Genomic DNA, 18,751 nt, shown 5'->3' with positions numbered 1-18,751 from the left:
TTTTATTAATAAATATTAAAATTATTAAAAACTTATTTATTAGAATTTATTTATTAGAATAGTTATAGTATTTTATTATATTTGAATAATATGCAAGAAAATGTAACATTTTATAGAATTATAAAATAAGAAATCGCTATTTTTTTAAAAATTATTTATAAACATATAATTTAATATATTTAATTAGATTTGTTTATTCTAAAAAGTTTTTTTTTATGAATAAAAATTAATCATTTTAAGTTGGCAATTGATTTGTATTTTAGAAGCTAACTAGTAATATTTTCGAAAAAGTAATGTCAGTACGCCGATCATGGCAGACTGGTTGGAACAAAAAATTGTTCGTCTTGGCGAACTAAATAACGTAGAAGAAAAAAAAGATATATTATCTGAGATAAAAATAAAATTAGAAAGTTTAAATAATAGAGAAACTGAACAAATTTCTCGTAACGTGGATTTTAGTCAATTGTTTACTCAGTTAACCTCGAATGACAGGTATCATAACAATTCTAATTTTATTAAATTATTTTTAATAATTATTAACGTAATTTAAAATTTATTTTCTTTTTATTTTGTATATATTTTGTTGAAGAAGGAATGAAAAAAATATTTATGTATTATAAAAAAGAATTGCATTTTTCCTAGTTAATTTATTATAATAATAATATAATTATAAATATATAATTATAAATATATAAATATAATATAAATATATAATTAATTAATGTAATAATAAAAAAATATAAAAAACTCAAATTCTTCCTCTTACAGAGAATATATAGATCAAGTATGTGAAATTTTGAAGGCATTATTTGGAATTTTAGAACTTGGAGAAGTATATCAAAGATATTCAGCAGAAATATCTCAATTAATAATTCATCCAATTGCTGAAGTTAGGTCACTTGTGTTACATGAAATTTTATGTATTGTTTCTAACTCTCAAAAGATATCTTTAATTATCAAAGATATCAGTTTGTTAGTTGCTATTATAAATAGGATTGCAGATGAAAATTTAATGGTAGCTAAATGTGCAATGTGTGTAATGAAAGAAATTGGTAAAAATTCAAATGGATTACAGATTTTATATACTGGTGAATTATTAAGAAGTTTTGCTAGATTAGTAGTAAAAAATGATACTATTAGTTTTCGTATATATGAAGTTATTGTGGATGTAGCAAAATCCTCAAAAGAAGGCCTAGAAGCATCTGCTCAATCAGGATTTTTAAATAGTTTATTTGATATCCTTGAAAGTGAAGATATATTGTTACAAGTAAATGCATTAGAAATTTTGACTCAATTAGCATTAACAGAAGAAGGATTAAGTTATTTAGAACAACAAGATGTTGTAAGAAAATTGGTTCAAAAAATAGCTCAAGCCAATGAAAATCCATTATCAAATTTATTAATTCCTGGATTAATGAAATTTTTTGGTAATGTTGCATGTTATTGGCCTAATGAAATATTTTCAAAATATCCAATTGTGGTTTCTGCATTGTTTGAAGTAATAGAAAGTGGAGATCAAACTATTCTTGGTGTTGCATTAGATACATTGGGACATGTTTCCATGTGTATTGAAGGTAAATATGCTTTACAAGCTCTGGGAGATGCAATGCCATGTGCATTAAAAAAAATTGCTGAGATAATACAAAGGATGCCTACAACATTAAGAATTCGTGGGCTTAATAATTTAGCTCTTATACTTGCTATACAAAAAGTAGAACAAGATAATAGAATTTTATCATTGACAAAATCATGGTTTGATTCTCTGTGTGATGATCCATTGGGTATGATTGTGGCATTGTGTAGGCAACCATTTGCAGATATTAGGCAAGCAGGTTTAGAAGTGATGGCAGTTTTGGCATCTCAAGTATGGGGTCAAGAATATATATCTTCTTATCCAGGTCTTATAGAATTTTTATTGGACAGAAACATTGAATCTTTCAAAGAATGTAAAGAAGCTAAATACGAAGTTGTAAAACAATTAGTTGAAGCTGAACAAGACATATTTGATGCAAATACAATGCAAAGGTTTAGGGAGTTTGTAAATCAAGGACCACATTATGTTGATATCAATACAGAAGTTGCAATTGAAGGAGGTCCATAAATTATATTATATCATTTTTACTTTTGTTATTTTATGTTAAAAATATTAGAAATTATCAACATCTATCAAAAACATTGTATAAGGTATCAAATAATTTTTTCAAGTGAAATTTTAACAAAACATATGCTATTATTTATTTTCTATATGTTATATGTATAAATAAAATGCAATGATATATAAATAAAAATCTAATTTTTCATGTGATCAGGAATATAAATATACAAAGAGAAATAATTTATTTTATAGCTAACACAAATAATACATAATGAAGTCTACATATAATAATGCAAAATTACATGTAAGTTTTACACATTTACGTCTTATAATACATCGATATTTTTTCGATTTGATAAGTTTTTTCACATTAATTTTATATAATAAAGACATACATAATTTATGAAAAAAATTAGATAAAGCAACTTTTGATTGCTTTATTGTATACGTTTTCGTTTTTTTGGTGAAAGTATCTTTAACATGCTTACTATAGGAGCTTCAAAAGAAACGGATATAATAAATGATAATACATAAGATAGAACCAGTTGTCCAAAGAAAGTGATCATCTAAAAGATGTATCATTCTATTAAATTTATTGATAAATGTCGATAGAAAATAGATTTTATACTTTTACATACCATAGTATATTTTCCTAAATGAAATGGCGAATCCAAATTCATGGCTGTTAATCGAATTACAAGTGGATGTACCAAGTAAGCGCAATATGTTGTTCTACTAATTGGATATAAAATCGGCGCCGAAAGAATATTATTTACGTATCCTATGGATATTTAAAATTTTTTACTAAGGTATTTAAACTAGTATGATCATATTTTTATATTTATTTGTAATTTAACAATTATTATTGCTAATAAAAATATACCTCCGTAACCTGTACTGCATGCAACAACGATCCATGATAAACCAAGTGCCCATACGCTATGACTTAATGAAGAATAAGCAGCTGCCATTATAGGATTAAGTTCTGCTTCGTACAGACCATATAATAAACTTAAAAGACATGCTGAAGAAAGAAGCCATCCGACACAAACGGTTGTCTGAAAAGAATAAAATTATAATTCGGATAAAATCATTTTTTTTATTTTTTATAAAATAATTTTGGTATACCTTAGACATTTTTATTTTACAATCAGTCTTAAAAAGGAAATATCCTATTGACATGCCTATGAAATAAGGACCCAATCTAGTCCATGGTTTATCATAAATTTTATCAAAAAGCGCTAACGGATCATCTGAGCTTGGCATATGATTATTTATCAGAGCAATATAACCTGTTGTTAACCAGGAACTCAATAACAAAGTAGTCATCATGAAAGTAGCAATTTTAAAATGATTTGTTGCTAATACCAATATCACAGCGCCGACAATATAAAATTGAGTATCGTCGGCGACGTACCAACTCCAAATCATACACTGTAAAAAAAAATGCATATATTAATTTTGATTAATTTAATCGAAAAATAATAAAGCAAATCATTTTATTGATTTGATTTTATTTAAGTAAATTTTTAAAAAATTAATTAAATTATTTCATTACCATTTGATCCACTGGAAACAAAGTGTTTATATAAAGTAAATTCCTCCACCAATATTTAGAACAATTGATATGATCCGCGGTTGGTGGATCAAATACAGAATTTGAAAGAAACCATTTAGATGCAACTTGAACTACTCCAAGTACGAACATATAGGGAGCTGTAAGTCTACAAAATCGGTACATAAGAAGACCGATAAATTTCAGACTACCTGCCACAATACCCCGTGTACCCTGTGTAAGTTTATTCAAATCTCCTTTCGCATTTGTCCTAAAATACAGGAAGCTTACAAGTAAACCTCCCATAAAAAAGAATGTATCAACACTGAAAGCCCCATTTGTAATTGTTTGAAAGAGGAATTTTTTTTCCACGACTTTTCGATATTCCATATTATCGGAGTATTTAAAAGCAGTAATACAGGTATGACCCAAGATAACCCAAGCCATTGATATCGCTTTAAGACCATGAATAGTGCTGATTGTATCACCTCCAACTTTATTATCGCAGATGATTTTTACATTAGCTCGAACTGAGAAAGAAAGTAACAATTCTTCGAAGACACCTAAAAATGAAAATAATAAGGATTTCTTTTATATTTTTTTCTATTTTTTTTTCTAAAATCTTACACTTACTGAATTTATATCCTTTTAAACTAGTTGAACTTAGACTACTTTCATGATTGTTATTATTATTAACGTTATTAACTGCTAATGATTGAGGTCCATTGATGATAGCTTCTGCCACTGGAACAGGAAGGTAGACCTTACCTTGAAAAGCTACGGAATATAATAATAAAAATATGTCATTCTATTTGATACTGTCCTTATCCTGTGTTTGTCTGTATTGATCAATCATTTGTTTTCGATACAAGAAAATGAACATGAAGATACAATGTTGCCTTCGAATCGCGTCAAAGAAAGGAATTTTACAAGAGAAGGACATTTAAAAAGGAAAAATCCAAGATATCAATCATCTTACCACTTAGAGGCTTTTGATTTCTGATGGCTAATTGTTCAAGTTTTGCGTGTCTTTCCAAATCGTAAATCATGTTTTTTCCGCGAGTATATTTTCTCGTTATGTAAATATCATATCCAGTACCAATGAACATTAAGAGGAAAACCGCAGCGCTTACACCACTGAAACATTTTCAATATTTTTAATTTCGATTTTATTATTCATTTGGTTTTAACATTGCTCAACATACGATAGAATCCAAAAGATTGGATCTTCATACATGTTGTACATATCATGCTGATCTCGAATTTTTTCAATCGATGAATATTTCACTGCTTGTTCGCTTCCAGCAAGTTTTACTATTATAAAAACATCGGAAGCATTACACGAGAAAGGTAAACATACTCCAAGATAAATTGTTCTAACCTACGATTAAAATTTTAATTATTATATAAATCGCATATTATTAAATAATACATTTTAAAAATTTAAGTTATTTACCGTAGGAAATAAAGTATTGTTTACTGAAATGGTCATTATATAAAATCCTAGTTTGTAAGGTGGTTTATCTAATTTCGTTCCGATCCAGAAATCTTTTCCACTGAGACCAGAATTCTTTTTTCGTGATTCAATATTGAAATCTTCTATCGATCCATTTTGATGAATCTTTGTCATCTCTCTTTTATAATCTTCGCCGATATAGGCACATTGAGTTGCTGATCCGACATAATAAGAATTTCCCCAGAGAAAACTATTAGTGTATCTACCTGAAGCGTCATCCGCTGAAAAAAGGAAAAGATTTAATATAATTTTTTGATTAATAAATCAAATTCTTTTACGTATTTTATAATAATAGCACAAATTCTTTTCATATACAAGATGACTTGCTAACGCTATAACCAATGACCTATTTCATCAGTTAAGACACTTTCTCTTTACTCGACGAGCGATCATTTTCGGATTACTTACTTTGGATGAAATTCCAATGAAAATTAATTGGTGAATATGCTTCAAATATTAATCAAATATTTTAAATGTTTTATATAATTGTTGAAATAATTTTTCATTTCCACAGTAGATAATTTTATTCTTATTTAATATTAAGTAACATAATATCATTCGATCAATGTTGTAAACTAAATAATTATAGAGTTTCGTTTATATTTCTAGATGTATGCCTGCAAACATTTATGTTGCTACATAATTTTCATTACCAAAGATTACGACATCTATGGGAGAAAAGGCTGAGAATCTAATAGTTTAACAAAACTTTCTATTCGAGAAGAAAGTAATATTATCTAATTATCTAATTAATCATCGTCATGGTAACTTACTTATATTGTTTCTATTGGATCGATATAATATGAGTTGCATGATAGTTTAATTACTAATCATAATTTGTTACGTAAATTACTGTTACAGAATAAATTACGATATCATATTACGCAGAAACAAATTAATATTTCTTTTCGAAATATTTTGTAATATATATCCGGTAATGTGTCATCTTATTGAGATGAAAATTAGTATTGAAAATTCTTTTATTTTTTTCTTTTCTATTTTATATATATATTTTTTAATTATATTTTCTTTATTTTGATTGATCTTAGATTCAAATTTGAAAGTAATGTCTGACATTTTACGTATATTTTACTTAGTTTATCCAATGAGACTTTTACTAACATTATCGTAATCCGTAATTCTGACAACTGAAGGAATCTTATTATTAATTCTGTTCACACAAAAGTAGAATCGTGTAAATGTAATCGTGAAAAAATTAGAATAACAATGGATTTTGTATACGTGCAATGATCTCTGATATAATTCAGCATTGAATTATCAAAGTCAAGTTCAATCATTACACGTGATCTGTATTATTTTTTCATTTTGATTTACAAAAGAATAAAATCATTTTGTTTGCGCATTATTATGATTGCCATATTTGAATACAGAAAAAAATAAAAATATATATGAAACAATAATAGAAAAGATATATATATGAAAATATAAAATATATATGAAACAATAATAGCATTGAAAAGATTGATTTTCATAAAAAGAATTTAAAGAAAAAAAAAAATAAATTCAATAGATTTAACGTAAAAAGCATGACCGGTTTTCAAGATCTTCCACTTGAACGCGCTCATGGTCGACGTTTTTAAGTTCAAGGGCTATTGCAATAAGAGTTGAATTCATACTGTAAGTAAAAAACTTGAATTCATACTGTTATATATATTTATCAACGAATGAAATAAAACCATTAATTCGAATCAATAAACGAACAATATTTAATTTTTTTACGATAATAAATTTTCGTGAATAATGTTACAATTATTCATTAAATCATCATTAAAATTCATATTTTAATTAATAAAGAACGTAAATTGCAAGGAAATAAGATTAAAAATTTATAGGGAAATGATGCACAAAGAAAATCATAAGATAAATTATCTAATTAATTTTAAATTATTTTTTATTTTTAGTTTCTCTTGAATTTAAAATATTTATATCGATTATAGAGTCATTTTACTTCCGATCGATCGAACATGCTAACAAGCACGTTCCGATTAGTCAGCTAAGGAAAGTAATTTGGAAAGAGAAATTTTCCCCTATGTAGTTAGCTATGTTGCAATATTAATAGTCGTTTAACTGTACATTAGTTTACTTTTAAATATGAACCACATTAGAAGTATTCTAATCTTAGAAGTATTCTAATGTTTCTCTTTTAATATTAATATTATAAACGTCATTTCACAAAACTCTTAGTTTACCTTATTATATCTTATATTATTATCTTATTATTATTAATTCTAATCTTAATAGATCAATCTTATTTAAAAATACATGTTTCTGAGCGAATTTATATAATTTATATAAAATTTATTATCATTACGATGTATTAATATAATAATTATAGCATACAAAAAAATGAAGAAGAAAGTTTATTTATCGATTGCATTAATTGAGTATAGAAATCCAAAATTATAACACGTTGTGTTTTTATTTTTATAATTTGTTTTTATAATTTGTAATTGAAAAATGTGTTCTTTGATCACATTCTTCCTCCGTGAACTTTATGAATCGATGAGATTTTATATATCGTAAACATTAGATTTTATATTTAATTGACTAAATAAGTATGTAATTTTATATGGTGAATTATATGCCAAATGATATATCAATATTCATATATTGATATACCATTCTTCCGATTTAACAGAGATTGTTAATTAAAAGATTATGATATATATGATACAAATATCTAAGAATACAAATACCTAATATATAGATGATTACACAACTTTTGAACGCAGGCATATGCTTTCTATTTTTCGTACACTAAGGACTTGTGCAATATAACTAACAAAATTCAATTTTTTGTTCAAAGCGGGTGGAATTTTTATTGACAGTAGAGGAAATTCTTCTTCCTATAAAATAATTACATGTATAAAACGTGTTTCACTTATGTAGAAGAAAACCTGTTTGGAGATAACACACATATATATATATATATATATATAGAAAGTACATAAGGAAATATCTGCTTACATAATTTCTAGGATATATCCAGGGAAAAGATCTAATATACACGTTGTTTATAAGTAATATAAATTAATTATTATAATATTGTGTTAATCTGATCTCTGATGTTGTATGTATACAGACAATTTTAGTAATCATTAAAAGCGTATATATATAAGCAGACTATGTAAAGATCATGAATGGCGTGCTCCATAAACCAGGAAACGACGAAGAGCTAGGACTTTATTAATGACTATTCGCGAATCGTTATGTCACTATTACTTTATGCAGAACATGAAACAAAATGATAAAGGATTGAGAACGAATAAACGAAGAAAAGTGCAACGTTACGTGAAAGTTGCGTTTGCAAGCCTGGTTTCTACGTAATCCTTTCTCTGGGCGGTTTTTGTATCCAATGACGTAATTTCGATAATTGCCGCGGTTTCTACTTCGATCGTATTTCTATGTGCATGAATCTTCCTAAAACTTTCTAACGTTACTTTTGCGCGTAAAGGATGTTCACGGAAGTCTAACGTCTTCCATAAGCTTGTCGTGAAACTAAACAATGTGGCACATTATCATCAAAGAAAAACGTTCGTTTTACAAAGTTTCGTCACGATCATTCATTTACATTTCATATTAGATTTTTCTTACTAAATTTTAAATTAATTTTAATTCAAATACGTGACTAGATTAAATAAAATCCAATAAATTATTTAATTTTGTTTTACAAATATCACTGCTATATAGATTATTAAAAATGATTGACTCAATCATCAAATTGTAAAGCAGATCTAAAAAATAAATGCATTAAAATTAGAGTTTCCGAAAATATCAAGATGAGCACATCCGAAAGTTAAAGAATAAATTGCTTGATAATGAGTGTCATTATGAATATGTCATAACGATTTTTAATATTGTTTTCTCATGGCAGTCTCATGATTCCTTTCACCTTTCTCTGTACAATTGTATAAATTTGAACTTCCGAGAATGATAATGGAGAAATACAGCTCCATGAGAGGAGAAAGTCATGAAATTTGTTCCATGGACTTTTCTTTGCTTAAATTAGGCAAAATTTAATAACCAGAAATTTTATCAGAAATAAAAAATTAAAAAATAATAGAATATCGATAAAATTTTACTTTTATTCAATTAAATTAACTTGAAATAAAATAATGACTTTTTACCTCTTTTCTGAATTTATAGGATAATTTTAAGAAATTTATTTTAATTTTGTTCATTTCATTATTCTCTTTCAATAACGAAACTTTTATAAAAATGTTCGTATAAGTTATATATTATATGTTTCGTATAAGTTTTTTTTTAAATGTCGAATTGTTTTTTTGAATTTATTCTATTTATTTCTTGTATATTTTTTGTTCGCAATAATATATATATATAATTAAGAATTTTTATATAGCACGGTGCTTTTGCAACACAATTTCACTCTAATGCAGTTACAGAATTGTGGAAATCCCCACTATAATATAGCATTTCTGTAATACAATTTCTCTTTGTTTTGATTAGGAAACATAAAAACATAATTATTATTATTTCTTTTCATAAAATATAAATATAATATATTTAGTGCGTAAATAATGCATAATCCATTATAATTATTAAAATAATTAATTAAAATAAAATAATAATTTTTGAAAGTCTATATTGTCAATACAATAATATTGTCAATACAATAATTCGTTCAGAAGAAAGATAAGACTGGAATAAATAAAAGATTAAAAATCAAAATTAAAATGTACACTTCTTAAAAATTTAATTGGATATACTATCAAAGCAAACCATTTTTGAATTTTATAAAACGAACGAATCCCATTTCTTTGTTCTTCTTATTATATTATACTAATCAATATTTTATATTAATATTTTATCGATAAATTTTAAATAATTAAAAAAAATACGCAATATTATAAATTTTCATTCTTTTATAATGGAATATATCATTTTATATTGTAATGTGTAACGAATTAATTAATTTTCGTAATCTATAAAAGTGAGGAGAAAACCGTAATCCTTTTATCTATTTTTTTAGACCTACCATTTATGAAAAAATGTATTCAAAAAAGGGCGATTCAAAAAGTAGGCAATATAAAGAACACGTTCTATTTTTAAGTATTGCGTAATATGTCGAGTGATATTCTATATTTTGCAATGGATGAAATACTATTCTCACAATGTATTTTGTTCCAGAAAAATTTAAACTTCGAAAATTCAATTGAACACGATATAATATCATTTTGCTAATAAGGAGTGGTACGTAAGTAGGCTCGACTCGATCGTAAATGGTAGAAATAAAGACTGAAAGAATGAACAAAGAAGTTTGTAACGATCTTGCGAAAAGTGGCATTGACCGAGGATAGTAAAACATTGAAAGCGATTCGTTGTCGGACCCAGTCTGTATTGGTTGTAGAAGTCGTCGCAAGATTGTTCTTTGTGTTGTGAAAAGTGAAATTTCATGATGAAAGTAGGCAAAGCAAGAGGAACTGCCAAGAGGAAGGTAAAAGATATGTTTTAGCAAGGACGACCAGCGACGACCTATCACCTTTCGATTTCCTTCCTAATGAAAGTGAATTAAGTCACTTGGACTTTGATCCAAGGTAATTTTAATCATTTGGATTTTTTTTTTAGAAAAAAAATTCTAAATATTTAGAGAAAGAATCGTCCAACGATATTAATTTATTAATATATTTTTTTCTCTTCTTTTATATTTGTTTCTCTCCCACATTTGATCTCGAAATGTTGTTCTATTTAAGATCAATGAAATCACGTGCCGTATTAATACCAAGTATTACCTAGATCTGGCAATTTCATCTCACCATAACTCGGACACTTTCTATTCGCATAATAAAATACGCATAATCAATTTTTGCGCGTATAAATACCATTCTCTTTATATATGAGAGAAGAGAAAAATATTTGCATACGATTAGTTTCAAATGAATAATTAATTATTAAATATTTATAGAAGGATTTAATTAGAATGATCTTTTTTAATAAAATAAATTTGATTGATTCAACATACCTTTTGAAGCCCATACTTCTTGTTTTCTTAATCCTTCGATGTATCTTGTAATATCTTTGGCACATTGCTCTTGAATAGGATATTTCCCTTCCGTCCAATTATTGGCAAGATAACGCACATTGAAAATATCTAGCGTTTCTGACAATGTAGTCCAATTTCCATTTTGAATTTTATATTCATCGGTTGAAGTTCTTAATCGTTGATTCACCAAAGGATTTTGTGATGGGTTTTCCGAAACATTCGAAGAAATCACTCTGCAAATCGCGAAGCATGCAAAAAAAATGACGAGATACGAGATTTGATTCATTATTATTCAAATTAAATTTGCACTGAACACAATAAAAATGATTCAGAAATAATTATAGTTCTAATAGTTTGCGAATTATTCGTCGAACATATTAAAACTATAAATAGTTTTAATAAATATTAAATCTTTTGTACACTCATTTATTTTTATTCCTTCTCTCATAAACGATGTTAAAATGATATGATATTATTTAATATCACAGAAAAGATAGACTTCAAATCACACTGAATGCCCCCCTATTCTTCAAATAAATATCTTTACTGATTCTTCATCAACATTGATAAAGAAAAAGAATCTCAATTTCTTCAGTTCCTTTCAAAGTCATGTAAATCTTTGTGTTCGCATCTTTGGATTCTTCCAGAGTATTTCTTCTCGAAGGCGTTCTATTCTCGTTATCATACTTATGAGAAAGTAAAGAAACGAGAATAAATAAAAAGAAAAAGGATGATCCTTCTTTATGATTTTCACGATATGATTTGAATAATTTTAAACAGGTTTCTTCTTTCTTCGATTATCTTCACTCCTGCGTGGTTCTTCTTTTTTTCGATGATCAAAGTTCACCGAGACTAACCAGACTGGCAATGGTAGAAAAATGGCTTCACCGGTTGAATATCTTGGTAGTAATGAAAGTGTGAGTAAAATAGTGGGGAGAAACTTCCCCCTGTTGAAAAGTGAGTGCCAGTGGCAATCTATACTGTGTTTGAACGTATATATATTTGAATATGTATATATTCATAATTAACATAATTTCATATCCATTAACAAAATAAAAAAAAAGAGAAAAATCGTTTTCTTTTCAAAGGCAAGATTAAGAATTACATTTTTTTTTTCATTCTTTTTTTTTTTATTATACATAAAAGAAGTGCATTCATGAAAATATATTTTCTGAATAATAAATGTTTGGTCATTTCGATATGATTATAAAATATGATAACATTAAACATTTGATAGAAGTTAAGAACATGCTTAAATATAATAAATTACTAATATTGATTTCTCTTCTTGATTTTAATATAAAATTTTGATAAGATTTTATTACAAAAAGAAGAAAGAAAATCAAATCTTATTTATTAAAATTGTAAATCTTATATAAAAGCATTTTAAATTAATGAAGATTAAATGAATGAATGTTTGAGCAATATCTTGCATAAATTTTTTTTAAAAAATAGATCTTTTTTAAGAATGCTTAATTAATTATAATATATATATATATATATATATAGATAATAGATCCTTATATAGATAGAAGAAACACAGTGGACCGAAATGGTCACAATGAAAATTTTTCAATAAAGTTTTGCATGACTTCGTCTGAAATTAACGACAAAGTTTATTTCAGAAGTTTCACTAAGAAATTTCATATTATTAGAGGATTATTTCTCTTTCTCCGATGCAAAACTTTCGTCAAATGCCATCATTGACTGCTCAACCGTGCTGAAATTCGTTTTCTTTTTTTTTTGTCATTACTAAAAGTTTTACTGTCATCCTTCCTATAATTTGCGTTGTTAATCCTATTCAGCTCCTCCCAAAAACCATAATGACTAGGAAACTATCAATAAATCTTCTTATAACTGTAATCAATCGACGCAATCGTTTATGAACTTGCTTAGACGAAAGTTATATTTTCGTTGAGAAAGTCATTAACATGAACAACAGTAAATTATATTCGTGACACGTGTCATTAAAACGCGAGTCACGTGGAAAACAGATATAAACAGTTACGAATTGCAGTAACTTATTTTTTAAGTATACTCACATTTTTATTGTTGCAATATTTTGCACGTGTTCGTTGTTCTTTGTTATGTCTTTATAGAATATAAATTAAAACTTTGACCATGATAATTACTTATATTGAAGTTTGTATAATAAGTGAAATCTATGAAAAATCAAAATTCATTTTAAAAAATAGATTTTTAAAACTGGATAACTGAAATAGATATAATTTTTTGTATTTTTTATTCATCAAAATAAGACATACAAAATTCCAAAAAATTTATTCGGATCTTTAATCATCGTTTTTCTATTCTAATAATTTCATTTTTAATGCTATTATTTGTATAGTATATTGTTTTTATTTTTTATTTTAAATAAATTAAATGATTAAATTAATATAAATAATAATATATAATGCAAAAACAATCTATAATGAAATCTATAAATGAAATTATTAGAATAGATAATGATTATTAAAATTTTAAATAAATTTATGTTTATGAAAGGAGAATCTTCATTTTTTAATATTTTTTTTAATATACGAGTGATAAAAAAATAAAAAATGCATGAAAAATAATTGAAAAAAATAATCTTGATAAAAGAAATTTAAAAAAGATATTTTAGTTATATACAAAGTATCTATTTTTAAAAATAAATTAAAAACGAATAGACAAAATTTGTAATATATTATCAAAATTATTCGATTTTTTCTTGAAATACTCTGTTTTATATGTATATAATTTGAAATTTTATTATTTTAATTATATATTGTAATATATTTTTTATATATTAATTGTATATTTAAATATATTTTAGTTTCATAAAAATTCGCAATTTAATCATGATTATTTTCATGATATAATGCATAATTCTGAAAATTTTTTTTTTAATACATAATAATGAAAACATTTATATTTCTATTACATATTTACTGCATTATATAAGTATTATCCGAAAATAAAATTGATTTAAACAAATTTATTTTTTTTCAGAATAAAATTTTTTGAATTATATCAAAAATATTTGAATTTTATGAAATTTAAATTTATGATTTTTGATTGAAAGTTTAAAATTTGATTGAAGTTCTCTTATTGATCTTTCTTAAATGGATTTCTTTTTTATTAATCATCGTTATAAAATCATCTTTCGTTATAAAATTTAAACAAAAAATATATCCTCATTAAGATAATCTCATAATATCTTGCTAAAATAAATAATTGTGCATTATTTATGTTCTGAAATGAATTTAATTCAATAAAAAATAAATAAAATAAAAAAAAGCAACAAATTTTGGGAAAAAAGTTTGAAAAAGATTCGTTTTCTAAAAACTATAATGTTTTTTAATGTTATACATAATAAATGTTATATATATAAATTATTGATAGAAATATTTGAATAAAGTAAAAATAAAGTTTCAATTATAGAAATGCGTTGTCTATGTATACAGGAAATACTCACGGTCATTTTTCTGCGTTTTAAGATAAGCATATTCCATATAAGTTTAAGTCTAATTTTTTCCAAGTTTTTTTATATACATAGTACTGCATATATAATTATTATTTCATAATTATATTATATAATTATATTACTTCATAATCATGAATAGTATAATATTATTAAAAAGCTGAAGTAATAAATAATATCTTTATTATTAGTAATATTAAAAAAAAAATAGTGATTTATTTATTAATAAATAATCTCGTTTTTCACTAAATAAAATTCTAGTAAAAAACTTTGAAAAATAAAGTAATAAACAATGAAACAGTTGGTTAATTTAAAGAATAATATCGCTTGAAAAATATTTTGAAATCTTTGTAAAACATTGCTAATGTTTTCTATATATAAATAATAATAGTTAGTGCCATGTCACTAAGTTTTATCCTTACAAAGTGAGAAACACTTTCTCTGATAGAAACAAGTGAAAGGGGAAGAAAGAAATGAAAAGTGAAAAGAAGTGGGGAAAAATAAAATGAAAATAGAAGGGAAAGTGATATAACAGTTCAAAGAGTCGAAATCTAACGGTATTATTTAGAAACGAAATCACTATATCCGATCGGTAATCTAGTTATTTGATCAAAATTTAAATTATAGATAAAATATATATGTAATAATATTTTATAAAAGAATTAATATAATATAAATTCAAAAATTATTATATTATTCTTATTGCTATATTTGTGATTTATAATTAAATTATAATACTTATTTGGAGTAATATATTCTCTATATACATTATTTATATTTGATGTAGACTTGCATAAGAATTTGTAAATATTTTATAATGTTAGATTTTCCTTGATATTTTCGTGTTCTTTTTTCTTTTCTTTTTTTTATATATATATAGATATATTTTTTTCTTTAAGTTGAAACGAAATTTTAAAGTATTATCGTGAAACACGTGAGAAATATCGAAAGACTTTTCTTTTTCTTAATTATTAAAATTAACTAATAATGGATATAATAATTGATACAAAAGGCGATGAAGATTTGATGAAGAAAAATTGTTTGATAGAAAATGATGATGATTTAGATTTTGAAAATCATGGTAATTAAGTTTGTTTTACTATAATACTTATAGAGGTTATAGAAGTTAAAAATGTATGACAATATATATATTAATTTTTTATAAATATTAATTTAACAGGTACGCAGACACTCAAATTTTTTGATATAGAAGAAGATTTAATTAAAAATGAAGCTACAACAAAAAAGATAATTCGTAATGTAACTAAAGATATCGATCTCGACGAATTTGAAAAAGATATGGGTTGGTCAAATGTAAGAAAGAAAAATAATCCAATATCTAGTCAGGATATAACTCATTTGACACAAGAATTGACAGCAGTAGATAAGATACTTGAAAAAAGTGTTATTCAATCTGGTTTTGAAAAGTTAGAAGCTGTACCTTGTGAGCTTAGTACAAAATTGTTAAAAGCTAAAAGACGTAAGGAACGTAGTAAAACTAAGGGCAAAGATTGGTTTAATATGGGTGCTCCTGAATTAACACCAGAAGTTAAACATGATCTTCAAGTTATAAGAATGAGATCAGTATTAGATCCTAAACGATTTTACAAAAAGAATGATCTTAAAACATTACCACGATACTTCCAAATTGGTAAAGTTATTGATTCACATTTGGATTATTATTCTGGACGTCTTACTAAGAAAGAACGTAAGAAAACAATTGTGGATGAACTTATGACTGATGCTCAATTCTCTAAATATAATAAACGTAAATATAAGGAAATTATTGATGAGAAAAGAAGATTGCATTATAAAGCTCATAAACATGCAAAGAAACTTAAGGGAAAAAAAAAATAATATATGTAATTAGTATATACATATTTCAAATCAAGATTTTACAAATAATATTTGTAATTATTTTATTAAATATATTTTAAATTTTGTGTTTTAAATAATTATAAAAATATAAAATATATATATGTAGTTTTAACATAGTTTTATACAAGTTTAATATAATCCTCCTGTAACATCTATGGATGCACCATTAATATAAGAACTCTTGGAAGATGCTAAAAATGTGATAACTTCTGCCACTTCTTCTGGTTTTCCCATTCTATGAAGGGGAATTCTTTTTATAAATAATTGCTTTATATTATCAGGTACAGTTTTTGTCATAGGAGTTTCTATAAAACCTGGTAGCACAGTATTGACACGAATTCCAAATCTACAATATTATAAATTTATAATTATTGAATAAAATATTATATAAATATTATTTTGTTCTTACTGTCCAAATTCAAGAGAAGCAGTTTTTGTAAGCGCTATTACTCCAGCTTTTGATGCAGCATAATTGGCTTGTCCCATGTTTCCTATTTTTCCAATAATAGAACTTATATTAACAATTGAACCACCTTTATTTACATTAGCATTAATCATTTCTTTTACTGCTGTTTGGATTATAAAAAAAGTTCCTTTTAAATTCACATTAAGTACTTTATCAAAATCTTCATTAGTAAGTTTCAAAATGAATTGATCACTTGTAATACCAGCAGAATTAACTATAATAGTAGGTGGAGTTGAATATTTATTTATTGCATTTTTAAATGCTTCTTTAATACTTTGTTCATTTAAGACTTCTACATTTAATGCTAAATGTCTGGTATCTAAAAATTATTATATAAATTTTATTCTATTACTGCTATTTATATTAGTACATATTAGTACATAATAAAAAAATATTTTGCACTCAAACCATTTAAAGATCTAATAGTTTCTTCAGCATTTTTTAAGTTTAGATCAGTAGCAATAACACTAGCCCCTTGTTTTGCCAAAATATGGCATACTTTTCTACCTATACCACTTCCAGCACCTATAATAATTATAATAGATCTCGTAAAAAATATTTGTCATAAATATAAATTTTAAAAAATTTTTTTTTTCTATAAATACCTGTTACAAAGGCTATTTTTCCAGCTACCATTTTTTTTATTTTTGAAAACGATTATTTTTTGAAATAGTATAATATACAACAGATAAATTATAAAGCACTAATAATTTGATCTCATTTACATAACATAAAGAAACTAAATTTTACTTCATCAGATTATTTTTTTTTTATATTTTTTTTGTCTTCCGATAATACGTAACATAAAAACGAATAGTAGAGGAACAGGAAATATAGAATAAAAATTGAAAAATCATCTCTAAAACGCTTAAATAAAACATGAAAAACAAATAGTGGGAGACAGAGATAAGATAAGAATTAAATATTAACGTCATCTTTGAACTTTTTTTTAAATATATATGTACATATATAATACATTTAAATAAAAATAAATATATATATATATATTTATAATATAACATATATATAAATTGGAATAGAATCTATTAAGATTTTTAATTATTAAGTTAGATGAAGAAAATAAAATATTTCAAATATTAAAACCCTTTTCTAATGCAAAATTTTATAGAACTAGATATTTTGTAGAAATAGATAAAAATATAGAGAGAGAAGGACAGAGATAGTAAAAATTCAGAAATCAGCGCCATCTGTAGAGTGCCGCAAATGAAACACAAAAAGAAAGGATAGCAAACAATAAAAGAAAGATAGAGATAGGTAAGAATTAATCTTTGGCGCCATCTCTTGAATACCAAAGATAAGTATTTCTTTAAAAATTAAAAATATTTTCCTGAAAATGCTAAGAGATGGCGCTGAAGGTTAATTCTTACTTATATCTATCCTTCTCTCATTATTTGCTATCCTTTCTTTTTATTATTTTTATTTATGGCATTTTAGAAGTTAAGAATTAACCTTTAGCGCCATCTCTTAGCATTTTTAGAAAGATATTTTTAATATTTAAAGGAATAGTTGTTTTTAATTTTCGAGAGATGGCACTGAAGGTTAATTCTTAGTTTTTAGGTTGTAAATGAAACATAAAAAGAAAAGATAGCAAATAATAAGAGAAGGATAGAGATAGATAAAAATTATTTGTCTCTGTCACCGCCATCTCTTGAATATTATAAGTAATTATTTCTTCAAATATTAAAAATATATTTTTAAAAATACTAAGAGATGGCGCTAATTGTCAATTTTTATT

General features: G+C 24.9%; 4 protein-coding genes across 7 annotated transcripts; 2 read left to right on the top strand and 2 right to left on the bottom strand.

The window, feature by feature from the left end:
- Positions 1-278: 278 nt before the first annotated feature.
- Positions 279-2,305, top strand: LOC107997130 (26S proteasome non-ATPase regulatory subunit 5). The gene is made up of 2 exons (XM_017055562.3): positions 279-492; positions 769-2,305. Exons 1-2 carry the CDS (start codon positions 311-313, stop codon positions 2,099-2,101), a joined length of 1,515 nt encoding a protein of 504 aa, XP_016911051.2. The 5' UTR covers positions 279-310; the 3' UTR covers positions 2,102-2,305.
- A 9-nt stretch (positions 2,306-2,314) lies between these two features.
- On the bottom strand, positions 2,315-12,082 carry LOC107997129 (nose resistant to fluoxetine protein 6-like). Of its 3 annotated transcripts, none has more exons than XM_017055559.3 (10): positions 11,168-12,082; positions 5,107-5,387; positions 4,856-5,031; positions 4,630-4,787; positions 4,284-4,427; positions 3,654-4,213; positions 3,224-3,529; positions 2,979-3,153; positions 2,734-2,876; positions 2,315-2,661 (listed from the first exon to the last, which is right to left on the bottom strand). In XM_017055559.3, exons 1-10 carry the CDS (start codon positions 11,472-11,474, stop codon positions 2,533-2,535), a joined length of 2,379 nt encoding a protein of 792 aa, XP_016911048.1. In that variant the 5' UTR covers positions 11,475-12,082; the 3' UTR covers positions 2,315-2,532. The 3 variants fall into 3 exon arrangements, with proteins under 3 accessions (XP_016911048.1, XP_016911049.1, XP_061928182.1); XM_017055560.3 differs by having other exon boundaries at positions 4,284-4,394; positions 11,168-12,081; XM_062072198.1 differs by lacking the exon at positions 11,168-12,082 and adding an exon at positions 8,479-8,689.
- Positions 12,083-15,031: 2,949 nt separating this feature from the next.
- On the top strand, positions 15,032-16,923 carry LOC107997017 (deoxynucleotidyltransferase terminal-interacting protein 2). Of its 2 annotated transcripts, none has more exons than XM_017055356.3 (3): positions 15,032-15,243; positions 15,551-15,732; positions 15,832-16,923. In XM_017055356.3, exons 2-3 carry the CDS (start codon positions 15,639-15,641, stop codon positions 16,506-16,508), a joined length of 771 nt encoding a protein of 256 aa, XP_016910845.2. In that variant the 5' UTR covers positions 15,032-15,243; positions 15,551-15,638; the 3' UTR covers positions 16,509-16,923. The 2 variants fall into 2 exon arrangements, with proteins under 2 accessions (XP_016910845.2, XP_061928181.1); XM_062072197.1 differs by having other exon boundaries at positions 15,049-15,208.
- On the bottom strand, positions 16,554-18,157 carry LOC107997020 (estradiol 17-beta-dehydrogenase 8). The gene is made up of 4 exons (XM_017055359.3): positions 17,601-18,157; positions 17,404-17,520; positions 16,939-17,314; positions 16,554-16,875 (listed from the first exon to the last, which is right to left on the bottom strand). Exons 1-4 carry the CDS (start codon positions 17,629-17,631, stop codon positions 16,659-16,661), a joined length of 741 nt encoding a protein of 246 aa, XP_016910848.1. The 5' UTR covers positions 17,632-18,157; the 3' UTR covers positions 16,554-16,658.
- Positions 18,158-18,751: the final 594 nt, after the last annotated feature.

The sequence above is a fragment of the Apis cerana genome, linkage group LG3 (genome assembly GCF_029169275.1).
Source record: "Apis cerana isolate GH-2021 linkage group LG3, AcerK_1.0, whole genome shotgun sequence".
NCBI lineage: Eukaryota > Metazoa > Arthropoda > Insecta > Hymenoptera > Apidae > Apis > Apis cerana.
Note: the sequence above shows the minus strand (reverse complement) of the source record. Positions and strands in the feature narration are given on the sequence as shown.

Bases quoted from the DNA above. Each gene is read 5' to 3' on its own strand.
- LOC107997130 (XM_017055562.3), top strand. From the start codon at position 311: ATGGCAGACTGGTTGGAACAAAAAATTGTTCGTCTTGGCGAACTAAAT. The intron at 493-768 runs GTATCATAACAA...TTCCTCTTACAG, and splicing joins CAGTTAACCTCGAATGACAG to AGAATATATAGATCAAGTAT.
- LOC107997129 (XM_017055559.3), bottom strand. From the start codon at position 11,474: ATGAATCAAATCTCGTATCTCGTCATTTTTTTTGCATGCTTCGCGATT. The intron at 5,388-11,167 runs GTATGTTGAATC...TCCTTTTTTCAG, and splicing joins AGAAGTATGGGCTTCAAAAG to CGGATGACGCTTCAGGTAGA. The intron at 3,530-3,653 runs GTAATGAAATAA...TTTTTTTTACAG, and splicing joins TGTTTCCAGTGGATCAAATG to TGTATGATTTGGAGTTGGTA.
- LOC107997017 (XM_017055356.3), top strand. From the start codon at position 15,639: ATGGATATAATAATTGATACAAAAGGCGATGAAGATTTGATGAAGAAA. The intron at 15,733-15,831 runs GTAATTAAGTTT...TTAATTTAACAG, and splicing joins TTTAGATTTTGAAAATCATG to GTACGCAGACACTCAAATTT.
- LOC107997020 (XM_017055359.3), bottom strand. From the start codon at position 17,631: ATGGTAGCTGGAAAAATAGCCTTTGTAACAG. The intron at 17,521-17,600 runs GTATTTATAGAA...TAATTATTATAG, and splicing joins AAAAATAGCCTTTGTAACAG to GTGCTGGAAGTGGTATAGGT. The intron at 17,315-17,403 runs GTTTGAGTGCAA...AATAATTTTTAG, and splicing joins AACTATTAGATCTTTAAATG to ATACCAGACATTTAGCATTA.